Genomic DNA, 16,197 nt, shown 5'->3' with positions numbered 1-16,197 from the left:
CGCCAGGCACATTGTCGGCGCTGCCGAGCAGCGTGGTGAAGTCAGCATGACAGGAGCGAGGCGCAGGTCCAAGCAGGGGAAACGAAACGTCGCCAAGGAAAATGAAGGCGCCGAATCATTGCCCTTTGGAGGCAAAGTCCGACTCGCACGGCGCCGAAAGCCAGACGGGTGGCTGGTAATCGCCCTTGAGGTGCGTACTGAACTGATTAGCCGCGGATTAACGCGAGAGCTGTACCCGCATCAATTGCTTTTCGGGCCAGATTTCGCGCCCTCCCTTGAATGATCCCTGTTACGCGCCTCGTGCTTGTTCTTACATAAGAAAAAGAAACTGCCAGAGATAATTTCTGCCTAACATATTCCAGCAGAAAAGCTCTGTTTATGGCTAATCGAAACCTATGCGCAAAGCGCTGAGAGCGTCCCCAAGTCGTGTTCACTGTGCAGCAAGCTTTCGCACAAGAGCGTCGCGTGATTCCCTGAGTATACCTGCGTATTCCCGCATCTGTACGAAATCAACCTCTTCCTTTTCTCTTCGCAGTATGCATGCGTTCTCGTGGAGACGTCTTTGAATTCACTTTCTGTTGGTGCCACGAACGAGCACGGCTTGTTGTAGGTCACAAAGTTTTTCGTTTCCATGGCGACCGTCATCGCTGAGCGCGCTTTTTAGCAGCGGCAAGCACAAAATAAGCCTTTCTTGACTGCTTTTTTTTCTCGCTTTTCTTTGCCGAATAAGGCATGGTCCAGCTATTCTTATCTTGCGCGCCAGCTTCTTCTCTCTGTCAAAGCGAATATGGTGCTCTGTTAGTCGTTTAATTGATGCTCGTGAGCGGCACCTTCTCTGTCAGGATATGCATGCATTCATCCTGTCGTCGCTTTAATTAAGCTTATTATTTAGCAAATGGAATAATGTCTATGCTTTCATTTACAACTACGGTGGAACTCTGTTAAAATAAATTAAAAGCCGGAACACAACCAAGGCTTTTCATGTTGCATTCGTCTCGAAGGGTCCTCACACAATTTATTTCGAAGTGTAGGTCTTAATTTAGAGAGTTTAGCTAAGATATTTAGTTACCTCACAGCTTGCCAAATTGTCCGCAGCCAATCGCTTTTTTATGTTTTACGGACAGCGTCGTAGCCCAGCAACATTATATTCAGTAATACAGGTTCTATGGCAAGTGTAAGGAAACAAAGTGACTTTTTATAATGGGTTAATGACACTGCGCGACTAAATTGTATTAACATTCATCATGACCAAACCTCAGTCCACGAGAGTAGCTGTACTCAAAAAGAAAATGGTTGGGTTATTAAATGCATTCGTAATGAGCCAGAGCGTTTTGTTGTTTTTTTTTTTGTTTTTACCGGGAATGTCGGTATTACTAGCTGCCATGTGTTTGCTAGCTGTTTCTCTGCTTTCAATAGCGTGAGGTAAGGGGCGATGCCATACACTGTAATCAAGTAGCTGTGACTTCGTTAGTCTGGCAGCTGACCCAGCAACCTTCAGCTGATAAGCTGTTGATTCGAGCGCCTGGTATTATGCCAACCGCGCACGCACATGCACAGCTTCAAGTACATTCGCATGTGTGCGGCGGTGGTGCATATCCATACTGCACATGCGCCTATTACACTGCGCGTCTCACTCACTTGTGGCTCACTGGGGTGAGTTAGGTTTAGCATCCTCAGCAATGCGACGATGTTTTCCTTGTACAATCAAGAAGTGAGCAACATTTTAATTTCAGATAGAGGCAAAGGGGCCTAACCGTTCGTTTTGTCCTTTTATTTTAACTGCTGCCACAACCATAGGCGCACGGCAGCCAAACAACCTCATTCCTGACGTTGTTCGGCCGCTAACGTCTTTTATATATATATATATATATATATATATATATATATATATATATATATATATATATATATATATATATATATATATATATATATATATATATATATATATATATATATATATATATATATACACACACTCAGGGGACCGTAGAACTTCTCTCTCAAGTCAGCCGTTTATTAACCGGTGACGGTTGACCAATGCCGGCTGAGTGCTGCAAGCGTTCGCCTGATTGAATTTATGCAGTCATGCTTGAATGTGTGTATATGCCACTTCAAAACGTGTTCACAATGAAGTGGAAGCGATGCGCGCGAAGCGTCCACTTCCAGACTTGCGCGGTTGACTCGCGAGCGCGTGATAACGCCACGCTTGTCGGGAGGTCTTCGCCTCGTGTTCGCATATAGCCTTCCTCTTCAGGACGAATTGCTGCCAACCAGTTTTGCCGCGTTCGGTCATGTTATTTGCTCATTTGAGTTTTTAATACCAAAAGCAATATCACAGACAGCTCAATTCATGCCTTCTGCGAGCATACAGAAAATCCCAGCCACTACATGTGGGAGTCTTTCAACCCTCACCCCGACAAAAGGGAACCGTGTGGTGTGCTTACTTCAGAACACTTACATTCTTCTTTAGGAAAGCCTATGTGCCATAAAACCTGACACAAAACGAAAACAACTCTTCCGAAAATGAAAACCTCACGTTTATAAATTCGGCAGCACGTCGCATTGCCGCAACTCTGATTCTTCAAAGCCACTGTTCGTTGTTTACAAGCTGATAAAAAAGTTTCGTTTAGCAGTTATGAATTACAACCAACTCGCCCAACAACCCTCAATTCATAAGCTGAAGCAAAATTCGCTTTTTTATTTATTTTTAGTTTTTTTTTGTGAAGCAACTTGAAAGCGTGAACATCATCTTCTATTGATATGTTGAATAGCTTCAGCGTAAAACACAGAATTAAGCTGCTTTTTTGACCTTCACAGCTTTCGAGACATCAAAGAAAATGAATTTAATGCGGATCATATTCCATGTCAAAGAGCGGATACGGTAAGTGAAGGCGTGGCTGTGATCGAGGCCAACCTAGCGAAATTAGTTGCCTTTCAGTAAGTTTAATTAAAGAGAGAGCATACAGAACGTAGGAGATTTGTAAAGCGTAAACACTCTTCTAAGGACAAGGTAGAGCGAGGACAGCGGCGATGTGTCTTTGCTGCTTTCTTCCAGAGGTGACCTATTTTGTGCATGTTATGTCGTGAAAAAAAGGGCACAAAACAATTATGATATATTATGATATGTCCTTTTCTCAATGTCACGATAATTACCAAATTCTGCATCATTTTTTAAAAGTTTCTGAATGGCTGACGCCCCACACGTTTAACGCACAACGGAAATGAGACAAATACCGGGCACCCCAATTAGACCTTAATGGCGTATATATTATATTTACCACATAGCTCTGTTTCGCACCCGGGGATCATAAATCGGCGTTGATTCGGCGCTTCGTGCCTGTCCGTGCTTAACGGCAGTCTGCACGCAGAAACAATAATTTACTGAGGAACTTGAGAATGAAATCCACTAACCTACTCACATATGGGCCGTTGTTCGCTGGCGTCAAGGGCAGTGAAGTCACAAGAAAAATAGCGTGCACCCACCTTCGGCATGTGGTTGTCTTTTCTTCCGTTTTCTTGTAAATTATCTGGTGTCTAAAAGAATTCGCCAAATAATATGTTTCCTCATCAACAAAAGCCGTAATAAAAATAGTAAAAAAAAGTAACATTCCCCTTTGCCTTCCGTGGCCTCGAAGAGTGGTGAGTTTTTCCGAATCATATCTTAACGAGCTTCGGCTCAACTGCCCTATTCATGTTTGCCCATATCATAGCGAACAATGGACTCGGTTCTGTAGCAGTCTTGATGCAAAAGGTAGCATAAGAGGGTTCTGAGAGAGAGAGAGAGAGACAGAGAGAGAGAGAGAGAGAGAAGTCGTTGCCAGGAAGAAAGAAAAGGAAAGTGCACAGGCCTGTCCACGGGCTCAAGCCGAGCCACAATCGCTACCACGTGCAGATAATAATAATAATAATAATAATAATAATAATAATAATAATAATAATAATAATAATAATAATAATAATAATAATAATAGGTTTTTGTGGAAAGGAAATGGCGCAATATCTGTCTCATATATCGTTGGACACCTGAACCGCGCCGTAAGGGAAGGGATAAGGAAGGGAGTGAAAGAAGAAAGGAAGAAGGAGGTACCGTAGTGGAGGGCTCCGGAATAATTTCGACCACCTGGGGATCTTTAACGTGCACTGACAACGCACAGCACACGGGCTCCTTAGCGTTTTTCCTCCATAAAAATGCAGCCGCGGCGGTCGGGTTCGAACTCGGGAACTCCGGATCAGTAGTCGAGCACCCTAACCACTGAGCCACCGCGGCGGAGCAGCAGATAGTAGGAGAGTTGAAAGATGGGATAGAAAGACAGGATAGTAAAGACGCGCTAAAGACAAGGCCGATCCCGGAGGCAGTGCAATACCGGGCCAACCGGTGGCGGGAGTGAAGCATCCTTCAAACTCTCCGCCACATTTCCAAAAATAAGTCCAATTGGACCCGTAACAGATACTCTACGGGGTCCGGGTTCTGACACAGTTGCCATTTCTCACTTTATATCATGTTACACGTGCCGCATGCGGTATAGCAGAACGTACCACGTGTCGCTATGGCTGGGTGCGGCGCTTGTGAACACCCTCGAGGTTGGCCTACACTTAAATACCTTCCAACGTTGAACGCCGCCGCCGTACCTGGGCTGGTAGAGCATCGTACGCGGCATGTGGAGCTCGTGGGTTCGGATCCCATTGGCTGTACGTGGTTGTATTTTTTTCTAATTTCTTATAAATTATCTAGTGTCTAAAACAATTCCTCAAGTAATATTTCCTCATCAAAGAAAAAAAAAAGCCGTAACAAAAATAGTAGCATCCTCTTATGCCTCCCGTGGCCTCAAAGACAGTCGGAGTCTTTCTAAACGTATCTTAATTAACGAGCCCCTCAACTCTTCTATTCATAGCTGCTCATGCAATAAAAAGTTTGTAGCAGCGAATTTATTTTCACGACACTGTGAATAAAAAGGTTGCCCAGGTGAATTAAGCGACGTACACGAGGACAGTGCGGCATGTGCCCATCGCCTCTAAGCCCGCCGAAACTTTCGAGACATTGCACTCCTGTGGAAGTTATCTATCCTATGCTCGTTTTTGTGAAGGCGTTCATGGGTTACAGCGCACCGCTTACGACAGGCTCTGATCAGCCCCAAAAATATGCTAACTTTCAGTATCAAATAACGGCCTCGTTGCAAGGGCGATCATTTGCTATAAGATGAGCGCAGCGAGTTTCGAGGAAAACATGCACCCTGGCTCCGTGGACCAGCTTTGACTGTAATGGTATTTGTAGCGGCCTTTAAAATCTAAGAGTATGTAAGGTTTTTGAAGCCATCGTGCGATCCACCGAAATGCTGCCTCCACAGCCGCCAAGACGGCTGTAGTGAGAACGATCTCACCTTGAAAATATTCCTCTTACCAAAATCACCTTTCGGTACTAAGCCGCTTCCTGTTATTTTACAATCGGATCTTTCCCTCAACCGTGATAAAGCAGTAGTGCGGGAGAGGTCCTCCTTAGACCCCACATTAAAATGTGTAGTGAGAACGACGGATTGCCACCGCCGCAATAATGGTTTATGGGGGCTTAACGTCCCAAAGCGGCTCAGGCTATGAGGGACTCCCCCTTCGCATTAATAGACTGTTCCTATAAGAATAACGAAATGTGGAAGCGTATCGGAAAACTAATGCAAGCAACCGTGCCGTGACGACGCTATGCGCCTTCTTTCACATGCGTGCTGTGCATGCGATGCCAGTGCACGTTAAAGATCCCCAGGTGGTCTAAATTATTCCGGAGCCCTATACTACGGCATCTTTCTTTCTGTTCTCTTTCACTTCAACTTTATTCAATTTCCCCACGGCGCGGTTCAGGTGTCCACCGAGAAATGAGACAGTTATTGCGCCATTTCCTTTCCTCAAAAACAAAATTTCATTCTTTTCTTTGACGCGTGCACGCGCCTTTAGTGGCCCGTACTGTCACCACGAAATTAGAGGCAAGTACTCGGTCGTATAATCTATGGCCGAAGAGCGCACAACATCGCGGAATATAGAAAAAAAAAACCGGCAGCGTCAGTACCTGTCTGCTTTGGAAGAGTAGCGTGAATTACAGTCCCACTTCAAGCTCGCAAACGTTGGTTATCTCACAGACAAAATCGCTGGGCAGTTTCCGTTTTCTATTCGTGTTTTTCATGTGCAAACTTTAGCAAAAAAAAAAAAAGAGGGAAGGAGAGAAGGCGGCTGGAGAGGAAGGCCATCACAGGCGCGAGGGCTGCATTCGCGAATATATAGATGAACAGTTTTAGATTGGCCGCTGTATTCGCTCTCGTCTCGTTACGCGTCTTGACTGGACAGCGCCCGGACAACTCCCGATCCTCGCCCGCCGTCTCGTTAGTATAACCTCTGTTACATTGAGCGTGACAATGTGCACACGTTAATCCTTTCAGGGACTATGTGTACGCAGCAGTGTACACTGAGGATTTGCAGCCTTTTCTGGGAGAACAGCGCAGGACCAACATTGAAAGCGACATTTTGCTACGTATCGGAAGTTAGACCGTTCCGATCAATGTGTTCATAACTGTAAAAATTTACCCCATTGATTTTCTGTGGCAGTCTTAACTACTCAGTGCAAGCGCATGCAGGACAAACTTTAAAAGCAATATTCTGCTACGCATCAGCGGATTGGACCATCCCCATCAATATGCTCATAACCGGATTTTACAATATTCCACAATTGCCTCACAATCAAAAGCGATGTTCAAAATAGCTGGACTATAGAGACTTGGGTTGTTTCCTAAAATCAGCCTCGTGTATACGTGCCAACTTGCGTAATGCGGCATTTTATTGCGCTTTTCACGCAGCCTCGGTGAAAACTTAGCTCGAGATAAATGAGCGGATTCTGTTTGCAAGTGACAAGTGTGACGGGGTCACGTTGATGCCCACAGAACGTTTTGATCTCAACGATTACTACAGCGCCGTGTTTGGTTCAGGAGAATGGCAACTTTACGCGCGTCACTGTGTACTGTGATTCCACAGCTCTGCACCTAACAACGTGCATTTCGGTTACTCGTCTCACAGTCAGCTGATCGGGCAGCAGTTCGCGTCAGCAACAACTCAGGCCCGCGTCAGTCCTCCATGCAGTGGCGCTCCGTGCTTTCGCCTCACGGCTGCGCGCGCGTCCGCGCATACTTTTCACTCTGAGGCCGCGGTGCAGGAAATGGCATGCCAGCCGCGGCGTGCGCAAGGCTGCAGCGTGTGATCGGGCCGATGGGCTGCGGCGGCCATGCGTCTCCTTGGAGCGCCGCGTGGGGTGCCTGCAAATGTGCGCCGGACGCGGCCGAAGCGGGCCGCGGCCGGCGATAATTGCAGCGGCAGGCCACGGCCGGAGCCTCCGGGCCCTGTGCCGGGGTCGCGCCGTTATCGCCGCGTCTCAGGTGAACGGAGCAAAAGGTCCCGCCCGACAGCAGCCTTCGACTCCGCCGGGCAATCGCGATGCTGCGGCCGGACGCGCGGCGTGACGCACATCAGGTATGGGCACCTGTTCGCCAAGGCACTCGAGGCTTTCCACTTTGAGCGAATGAGCCGCTCATGCATGTTAAGAATGTATCATACACCGAAACAAAATGAGCGCAAGCGCGAAATGTTGTTAGTTTACTTAGGTCTCTGTCGGCGAGCTGCAAACCCAGTAGTTTAATCAGTGGGATAAGTGATATGCTAATTGCTTGAAGCACCTTGTCGGGCTGTGAATATACAACCACAATGAACAGGTCTTAAAGGAATATTAAAGACAAACTGAACTTGGACTGTATCAATATATACTGCAGCATTTTAACGACAGAGACCGCACCGAAAACAGAGCTTTTGAAGCAAAAAAAAAAAAAGACCACGAAAGAAAATACAGGCGCCGCCATGCGTCAACTGCCGATTTCGCGAGCAAACCCCGCAGTGTTCTTCGCGCGGTTCGCACTGCTAAGTCGGTGCCGCGCCAAGAAGGCGAGAGCCACGCACTATTAACTGACAGTCACATGCCGATACCCATGCATGCCGGGCCAAAACGCGAGGCGATGCGACGACACCAGAGACGTCTGGTTTCACAAGAGCGAACCGTAGTTCTCCACTGGGCACCGCTTTCGTGGATTGCTCATCTCCCTCGGATTACAAGCTATTGGCGATTTTCACAACCTATAGAGAGGGAGCCGCTACTGATCCAATTCATGGCGGCGATACGGAGGGCTGCTCCCGGGGCAGGTATAGAATCGAGCTTGTTGGTAACCTTGAGTTCGTGGTGGTGGTAGTGGTTTTTTTATTAAAGTAATAGTAAAAAGGAAGGAAAAGATTTTTGCTAGCCCCGGCATCTGCCATCGATACTGTGTGTGCGTGCGTGCGTGCGTGCGTGTGTGTGTGTGTGCGTGCGTGTGCGTGCGTGTGTGTGCGTGCGCGCGCGTGCGTGTGTGTGTGTGTTTGCCGCTGCTGTTTCTTTTTTCTTTTGAGTTTTGTGTTTTTCTGGCGAGTCACAACAACGTGACTGCCCGTTCCAAAGGGTTGCCAACATCGACATCATCATCGTAATGTCTCCAAATTTGGGCGATGCGGCAGGGCTCATGCTGGTTAAGCAAACTCTCTCTCTTGATCACTAGTATCAGAGGTCATAGGTCATGGCTCGCCCTAAGCAACGTCCCCTTATTCCTGAATAGCTGCACATTCGCCCAAAGTCGGGATTCAGGCGGCAGGAACCCGTGCACCAGTATTGCCTCTACTCTTTGTTGTCTATCGCGGTCATTTATGTGTGATGTAAGCGCCAAGACAGAGCTCGAAGTCACTGTTGTTCAGCCCACTACTGTGGTCAAGTGGGCAGATGAGATTATGAACTTTGCGGAGATAAGGTGGCCGCGAATGGCCCAGGACATGGTTAGTTTGGCGGGATATAGGAGAGGCATTTTCTCTCCACTGGAGGTGGCTAGGCTGATGATTATGATTATTATGATGACTAGGTGCCATGCGGTCAGCTGCCTTTGTCCCGGAAAGCTCGGACATCTCGAGGGAAGCGTACTGAATTTGGCACAGCCGTGGGATTAAGGACAGGGGAGAGCCCGAGAGCCCGTGCTCCTGCCGCAGACGTTTCGGATTTCAGACGCTTTTTTCAAAGCGCAAGAAACTCCTCCGCAAGGAAGCTGCGGTCCTTTAGGTCACGCCATTTGTGGTTTATTTCAATATCCTAGAACTGCCTAATTGAAACGTTTCACGTGTTTATTTATTTATTTATTTGTAACACTGCCAACCCCGAAATAAAAAAGAACTACCTTTTCAGCCAGCACAATAAATTTTTGCAAAGTTATCCCACTGTTTTATGATCGAAGGGCATTTCGAGTAAATATATATTACAGCGGATGAAACAGGACCAACCCCGGTGATATTACGCGACCGCCAACACAGCTTCGTCATTTTATATTCCTCTTTTTGTTTTGTTTTTGAACTCGTAGCTCAGGTTACACACTTACATGCGGCGCGATTTATTCATACTGTCAGTTCCAGAGGGGCTATTACAGGAGAGGAAAGGACAAATTTGAATGTAATAGTAAGTACAAAATACAAGGACTGGCAGATTTTTTATAGAGAATAAGAGCACATACAGCATCTGGAAACACAATTTATTGGCACTGAACAAAGAACCAATCACCATAAAGGCACAAAACCATCAATTCGCTTTAGAGAGGCAATGTAATCATACCGCTCTGTCTCAGTGGCAAATAGAACATTATAAATGTGATGAAGGTATCCGGAAAATGTAGATTATGATACAGCGGCATTTGGGAGAGTGTTCCAGTCATTGCAAGTGCGCGTAATCGCGAAGACTGGGGTGGACAGCTTTGCCTCATCAGGGAGGCCTGAAGAAGGGCCCCCATTGGCCGTCGCTTGATAGAAGCCAGAAGACACTGCGGCACAATTGCCAGTTCACCTTAATACCGGCGCGGCTATGCTTCATTATCTGCCATTCCGCTTTTCCTCCTTTTTTTTTATTTCCAATGATGCAGGTGTCGGCGACGGTGGCCGTGTTCCTGCTCGTGTACGTGGGGTACTACCACCGGGAGGCCGTGCACTTCCACTTGAACCACGCGTACGCCCACGCGGGACACGCCCACGCCCAGCACGTCGTGGCGCACAAGTACTTGAAGGGTGAGCCTCCGCGCCACTCGGCCTTGGCTGATCCGTCCTCTCCGCGCAGTCCGCGTTGATCGCGGCACGCAACGCTATGTTCAGACCGTTAAAAAACTGCAGGCTTCCTTTTTACAGCGAAAGCTGTAATAGCTTTGTACAAGCCATTTAGTAGAAGCAACCTAGTTTGCACAACGGCAGCCGTAACACGTTAAGCGGACACCGCCGCCGCGTACCTCAAAGTGCGATTGAGGTGGCCACTGACTCAGGGATCCATTTATGCGCCTTTCCTTTCCTCAAAATCAGTAGAGTCTAAACCTTCCACTGGTTTTAAGAAAGGAATTTATAGGTGACACCACTGTGCGCTATTTTGTCGCTGCGCTGTTTTTGTGCGCTGTTTTGTCGCATGCTGTATTGTCGTGTGCTGTTCTTTCGTGTCCCCATTTGCTTCGTGCAAGCGGGCCGTGGAGTCCGTGAAATGTGCCGGGAGCGGGATCGAACCGAAGATCGCAAGCGGAAGAAGGAATGAAATGAGCGTATAGACGCCAAAACGGGAATGTGAGACACCCGACCGGGCAGTCGCCAGTGAAACGTAAAAATGGACCTGCCACTCAAGACATCCCAGCCGCTAATGCCAATCAGCTTTCGCTGGTTAATGCGCAAAGCCGGTAAGCTTAGGTCGAATATTTTTTTTTTCACCTTTAGCGCTTTTTTTTCTCGTTGATGAAAAGAAGCACGTGCGACGTGCCTGCAGCCTCAGGCGATCCTCAACTCTCCCATCTACCTTCACAGCGACGTCCCTATATTGAGTGAATAATGTTGGCTAATTAGTTTTAATCGATTAGTGTCGAGCAGTAACTGTAATGGCGACTACAGGTGATTGTTGCTGACATAGACTGGTGGATTTTTTGTCTAGAGTCCTCGTTTCCTTACTTCTTTTATTCGTGCGTGCATCCATTTGGGACAAGGACAACCTGTATGCGTACACAAATCACAATGCGAGCACTCCTTATCGCTGTTTGCACCATATTCCACCACGTCCCGGTAAATTTCCTTCGGTGTTAGCAGTGTCCTACAACGCGATGAGCTGCACGCGCAGGGAAACATAGAAGTGACTATGCAAACCACTCGCTCGAAATTGGCCACTAATCACTAAAACACGCATTTCGCAAAGCCCTGGCAAGTGGACACAAACTTCTAAGCTAAACAGTGAGGTGAACCACCCAGAGGCGTGTGAGCACGGGGCCGGGATCTTGCTGTTTCGTTGTGACAATGTACAAAATCTTGTCCCGACAACACAGCAAGACACTGAAACCTTCAGCTGCGCTTGGGTGCTGTTGAAGCCATTGCAGAAGTGCAGTTTACGGCTGTCGATCATAGCATACTAAGAAAACAATTGTTTTCCTAGTATGCTAACGGAAACATTTGTTTGGTCAAGTCAGTCAGAGTCAGAAACCAGTGAAGGAATGGTACGTGCGATGGTATGCGGTGCTGAAAAGTTCCGAAACTGCACATGGGTCTGTGAGGGACGACATAGTGGAGGGCTCCGGATTAATTTCGACCTACTGGAGCTCTTTAAAGTGTATTCGCATTGCAGAACACAAGGGCGTTTTGAGTGAACGAGATTTGGACGAATGCCGGATATCAGTTGAAGTTCTCATTACCAGTGTGGTTAATCGACGAAGCATTAGGCATCGCAAAAGAAAACGCAAAAAAATGGCTGTGGTTTAGCTCTGGTTAAACCTGGAGTGACGCGATAGCTACATCTGGCTGGGTGGAACTCGCTCAGTCGAATTGCAAAGTCAGTCTTTCGCCGCAGCGTTTCGCTGAACGTTCCTTCTTCATCTTCGTCCCTGGACGTGGATTCACTTGCGTTGTTTGCACGCCGGACTCGGGAATGAGGCATTGTGTCCCTAACGTCACAAGGGATACTGTGGCATCATTGGGAAAAATGTGATGCCACAATGCCCCTCGGGAATTTGGTGCATCACAACCGTCTTTGCCTTGGCACAATTTACCTGGGAAAATTATTTTGGTTTCGTCAGAATTTTCCTACAAGAAATGCGACAAGGAACTGCGGCGGAAGTGTATAGAAACCCATTGGAAATCGTGGTTGTATCAGTGACCGCTTGCGGCAGCGTCGCGCAGCAGTTGGAGCGCAGCCTGGTGCACGTCATTTGGCTGATTGCTGCCACCGTTATTTAATAATAATATAATGATTGGCTTTTGGGGGGAAGGAAATGGCACAGTATCTGTATCATATATCATTGGACACCTGAACCGCGCCATAAGGGAAGGGGAAAGGAGGGAGTGAAAGAAGAAAGGAAGGAAGAGGTGCCGTAGTGGAGGGCTCCGGGATAATTTCGACCACCTGGGGATCTTTAACGTGCACTGACATCGCACAGCACACGGGCGCCTTAGCGTTTTTCCTACATAAAAACGCAGCCGCCGCCGTTTTTATGGAGGAGAAACGCTAAGGCGCCCGTGTGTTGCAAGCCAGCTTTTGAAGGTACCCGCGTCCTGCGCAGGCTTGGAACGCAATCTAGCCGGGAGATATTCTAGGCATATTCCATTTTAACTGAAAAAGACCACTGCATCGCTGAGCTTCCTCTGATGCTTTCCAGTCAAGAAAGAGATTATCTGGCAATCCTAGCCCTGCGAGCATGTCAACCAAAATGAATAATTGCGGCCAAAGTGTGATTTTTCGTATTATTTTTAACTCTTCGCGCCTTATTTGTCTTCGGAGTTCTTCCGATGGTTTTCTCGCGTTGAGCGCCGCCTGGTGTTTCTTCTGTCAATAGCAAATGCAGTAAAAACTTCGACTGACATCGGGTGTTCGTGGTGCACATATCCATTTTTTTCGTTTTCCAAACATATCCGTTTTTTTCGTTTTCTCCTTATCAGCGTTGGCTGTATGTCTCGATCATCATGTTTTACAATGCAATTAACTATCCCATCTGTCTGCTTTGAGGTACCCATGGAGCACGTTTAGCTTTTTTTGTCAAATCTCAATCGTAGAGCCATGTGACTACGACCATCATTTCGCTAGATGGTCACCCCCCCCCCCCCCCCCCTTCTTTCTATGGGTGGAGAGGACGGACAACCTCGCTGCCTTTCTTTTTCTGTGCCTCTTTCCTTGAAGACAATAGATTTTTCTCACCAACGATGACAGCTATAAGCTGAACAACCTGGTTTAAAGGAATAATTTATATTAGGGACCGGCACCGACTGTGCTGCAACGCGATATAATTCAGAGATGCCCACGTCAGCCTGACGCTCAAGTTACAGACATGCACTTGCCAGGGCCAGGACAGAAAGACTCTGGCCAGGGTAATACAACAGTGCCGTTTAAATCATCTCCCTTTTATTTTTATTTTTCGCCTTTCGTCATAGTCTCAAGCGATGCCCTCCAAGAGATGGCCTCCGAGAGATAGCAAGAGATGGCCTCCGATATCGCTGGGTCTTCTACTCAGCGCAGGGGACGATAAGAGTGGAATAGAATCAGGAGTGGAGTCGTTATATTATCCCGGCCATTCGTGCAAAAGACATAATTGCTTTCGCAGACAAAAAGAAAGTATCGACGTAATTAAGCTCTCAGAGAACCAACACGGTGCGATACAAAGCCATAAAACAAAGTGGAAAACAAATCCGCAGGAACAGCTGGTACAAATGACACACCTATATTAGCTCCAAATGGTCATGTATACAGTAATGCTAGGCGAGCGTTACAGCGCTGTAGAAGACACAGCAAACGTTGTTCTCGTGTAGCAGCCACTCGCCTCAGGTGGCTGCAGGTGCTCCTCAAAACACATTGGCTCGCAATCACTGTTGTGACGATGCACTTTTCTTCCGCAGGAAGCGGAGTATCCAAGAACAGCAGCATGGCCTTCTATTGGTTCCGGTAAGGAAATGAGGCCAATGGCCGTTTGCTCATTGATAGCATAGAGTCAGTTAAGTCCCACCGAGCCGAAAGGCTCTGGCCGCGTCCATTTTAATAGAGGGGCCCGGGCTGGCGAGCTGCACGTTTTCTGTGAAGTCGGCTACTCGTCGTGGCCTAAGCGCAACAAGCGCTCTTTTTCACGGGGCCCTATAGTACTGGTATCGAATAAAGTTTTTCCCTCTCTTTTTCTTCCTCGTGATCTGCTTGCCACCTCAGCACCCAAACCTCGTAGCACTGGACTTTAGAAACTGCGAACAGCACATATCACTATGTTTTGCCGTAAGCCTTATGAAGTAAGCATCGACAGTGCACATGCATGTCTTGCGCCCATGAGCTGCTACGGGACATTGTCGCGCACAGCATTGTTCTACCAACTCAGTCGACTCAAGCAGCGTCAACAGTGCATCTGAGGACACGCTGTAATATGCGTCCTCACTAACAGGATTAGTAAAAGCTTGTTGTTGTTTTTTAGCTATCAAAATTGGGCATCCCAGCCGAATGCCTGCCACCGTACATAGCTGCAGAACTGCATCCCTTCTTCTTTGATATAGCTTTGCCGAATCTCGCCGACAAGCGCTTGGCATGCTCGTTCACTTCAGTGCCGTGGTACCGGGAAAGCTGGTGCACGTTTCCTGAGTGATTCACTTGGTACTGCCGCAGGAAGTCAGCCGACCAAGGGCATGCACACTCGGCGTACAACTTGGCCGTTGGTCACATGCAAGGCTTTCCGACCGATGTGCAGAAAGGGTAAGGCTGTTTGCTCGAGCATGCGAGCGCCGTTGTAAGTACTTACGTCTCGCCTGTGTTGTTGCTGGAAGGCTTTGAACAAAACAGAGCTTTCATCAAATAGGAGATGGCGAGAACGTTAAGTGCCCGCGATGCCTTCCCATACTGTTTTCTGCAAATAGCTTCTGAGAAATAACGGCCCTCAGTTCAGTTTATGGGTTTTTATACTGTACTAGACTTGCGACATGACACTGACAGAGGCTTGTGTCCCGTTAGATGCATACATCACTGGACTCGGCCGCACGACGTGCACCTCACTCGAAATGATCATGTGACGCGATAACACGCATAGCCTGATCCCAATTATAGATAACACAGCTCGGAAGCGCGCGCCATGCTTTCAGTGTGCTAAGTGGAGCAGTTATCATGGGTCTGACTGCTGTCAAAGGGGCTCCACCCTGAAGCGATGCCGAGTCGTTCGATCTTACATTTCACTTCTGTTGCAGGGAGGCCAAAAAACTCATCAAATACGCGGCTGACAATGGCGTGCACGAGGCCCACCGCGTATACCACGAAGCCTGTCGCTCCGGAAAGTGCGACCACTGACAGCGGAACCACCGGCGTCTGGAAGGTAGCTTGTCACGGGAACCGTAGAGTGGTTTTTAGGACCAGCTGTGTCGTTCGCTGACGTCTTGGCGTTGCAAGTGGCTCGCCGACAGGAGAAGAGGAGCGCCGGTACAAGGTCGTCTTCATCGTATTTGGAAAGCGCCTGCGACAAGTGGGCGATTCGAGAAGAGGCTACCTATTGGCTGAGTTACATGGCCTGCCCCTCATAAGATAGAGTGAAGAAGCGCGTGCGAAGGCATATGTTTTATAAAGGAGTTAGGGAACAGCGCGCTTTAGTAGGACGGCAATAAAGAAATGTTATGGACAGCGAGAATCGCCATATTACGCTCAGATCATCTGAATATCTAAATGTTCAGATGACCTCTGCGACCTTTCCAGGGCAAAAAATGGGCGTGGTTTAGCTCTGGTTAAACCTGGAGTGACGCGTGGAACTCGCTCAGTCGAATTGCAAAGTCAGTGTTTCGACGCTCCGTTTCGCTGGGCGTTCCTTCTTCATCTTCGTCCCTGGACGTGGATTCACTCTCTCTCCTCACCGCTCCCCCCCCCCCCCTCCCCAACCACTCGGTTTCGCCAGCAGCTGCTCCGCACCACATGACCAACCACGTAACCAGCCACGGCGCCGCCACGGAGCTCAAGGGGTGCCAGCTGAAGGGGTGCCACGCAGCTCAAAAGGTGCCACGGAGCTCAAGGGATGCCACGCTGAAGGCTCGAAGTGCTAGCGTAATGTAGCTAGCGCTACAAAAACACCACCGAGCCCGCTGTGGCAAACGTCACGG

The 16,197-nt window shown here is 48.0% G+C and overlaps 1 protein-coding gene across 1 annotated transcript; it reads left to right on the top strand.

The window, feature by feature from the left end:
• The first annotated feature begins 35 nt into the window (after positions 1-35).
• On the top strand, positions 36-15,725 carry LOC144093805 (uncharacterized). Its single transcript, XM_077627513.1, has 5 exons — positions 36-190; positions 10,008-10,149; positions 13,984-14,029; positions 14,729-14,815; positions 15,301-15,725. Exons 1-5 carry the CDS (start codon positions 47-49, stop codon positions 15,398-15,400), a joined length of 519 nt encoding a protein of 172 aa, XP_077483639.1. The 5' UTR covers positions 36-46; the 3' UTR covers positions 15,401-15,725.
• The last annotated feature ends 472 nt before the right edge of the window (positions 15,726-16,197 follow it).

This window comes from Amblyomma americanum, chromosome 1, assembly GCF_052857255.1.
Source record: "Amblyomma americanum isolate KBUSLIRL-KWMA chromosome 1, ASM5285725v1, whole genome shotgun sequence".
Lineage (NCBI taxonomy): Eukaryota > Metazoa > Arthropoda > Arachnida > Ixodida > Ixodidae > Amblyomma > Amblyomma americanum.
Note: the sequence above shows the minus strand (reverse complement) of the source record. Positions and strands in the feature narration are given on the sequence as shown.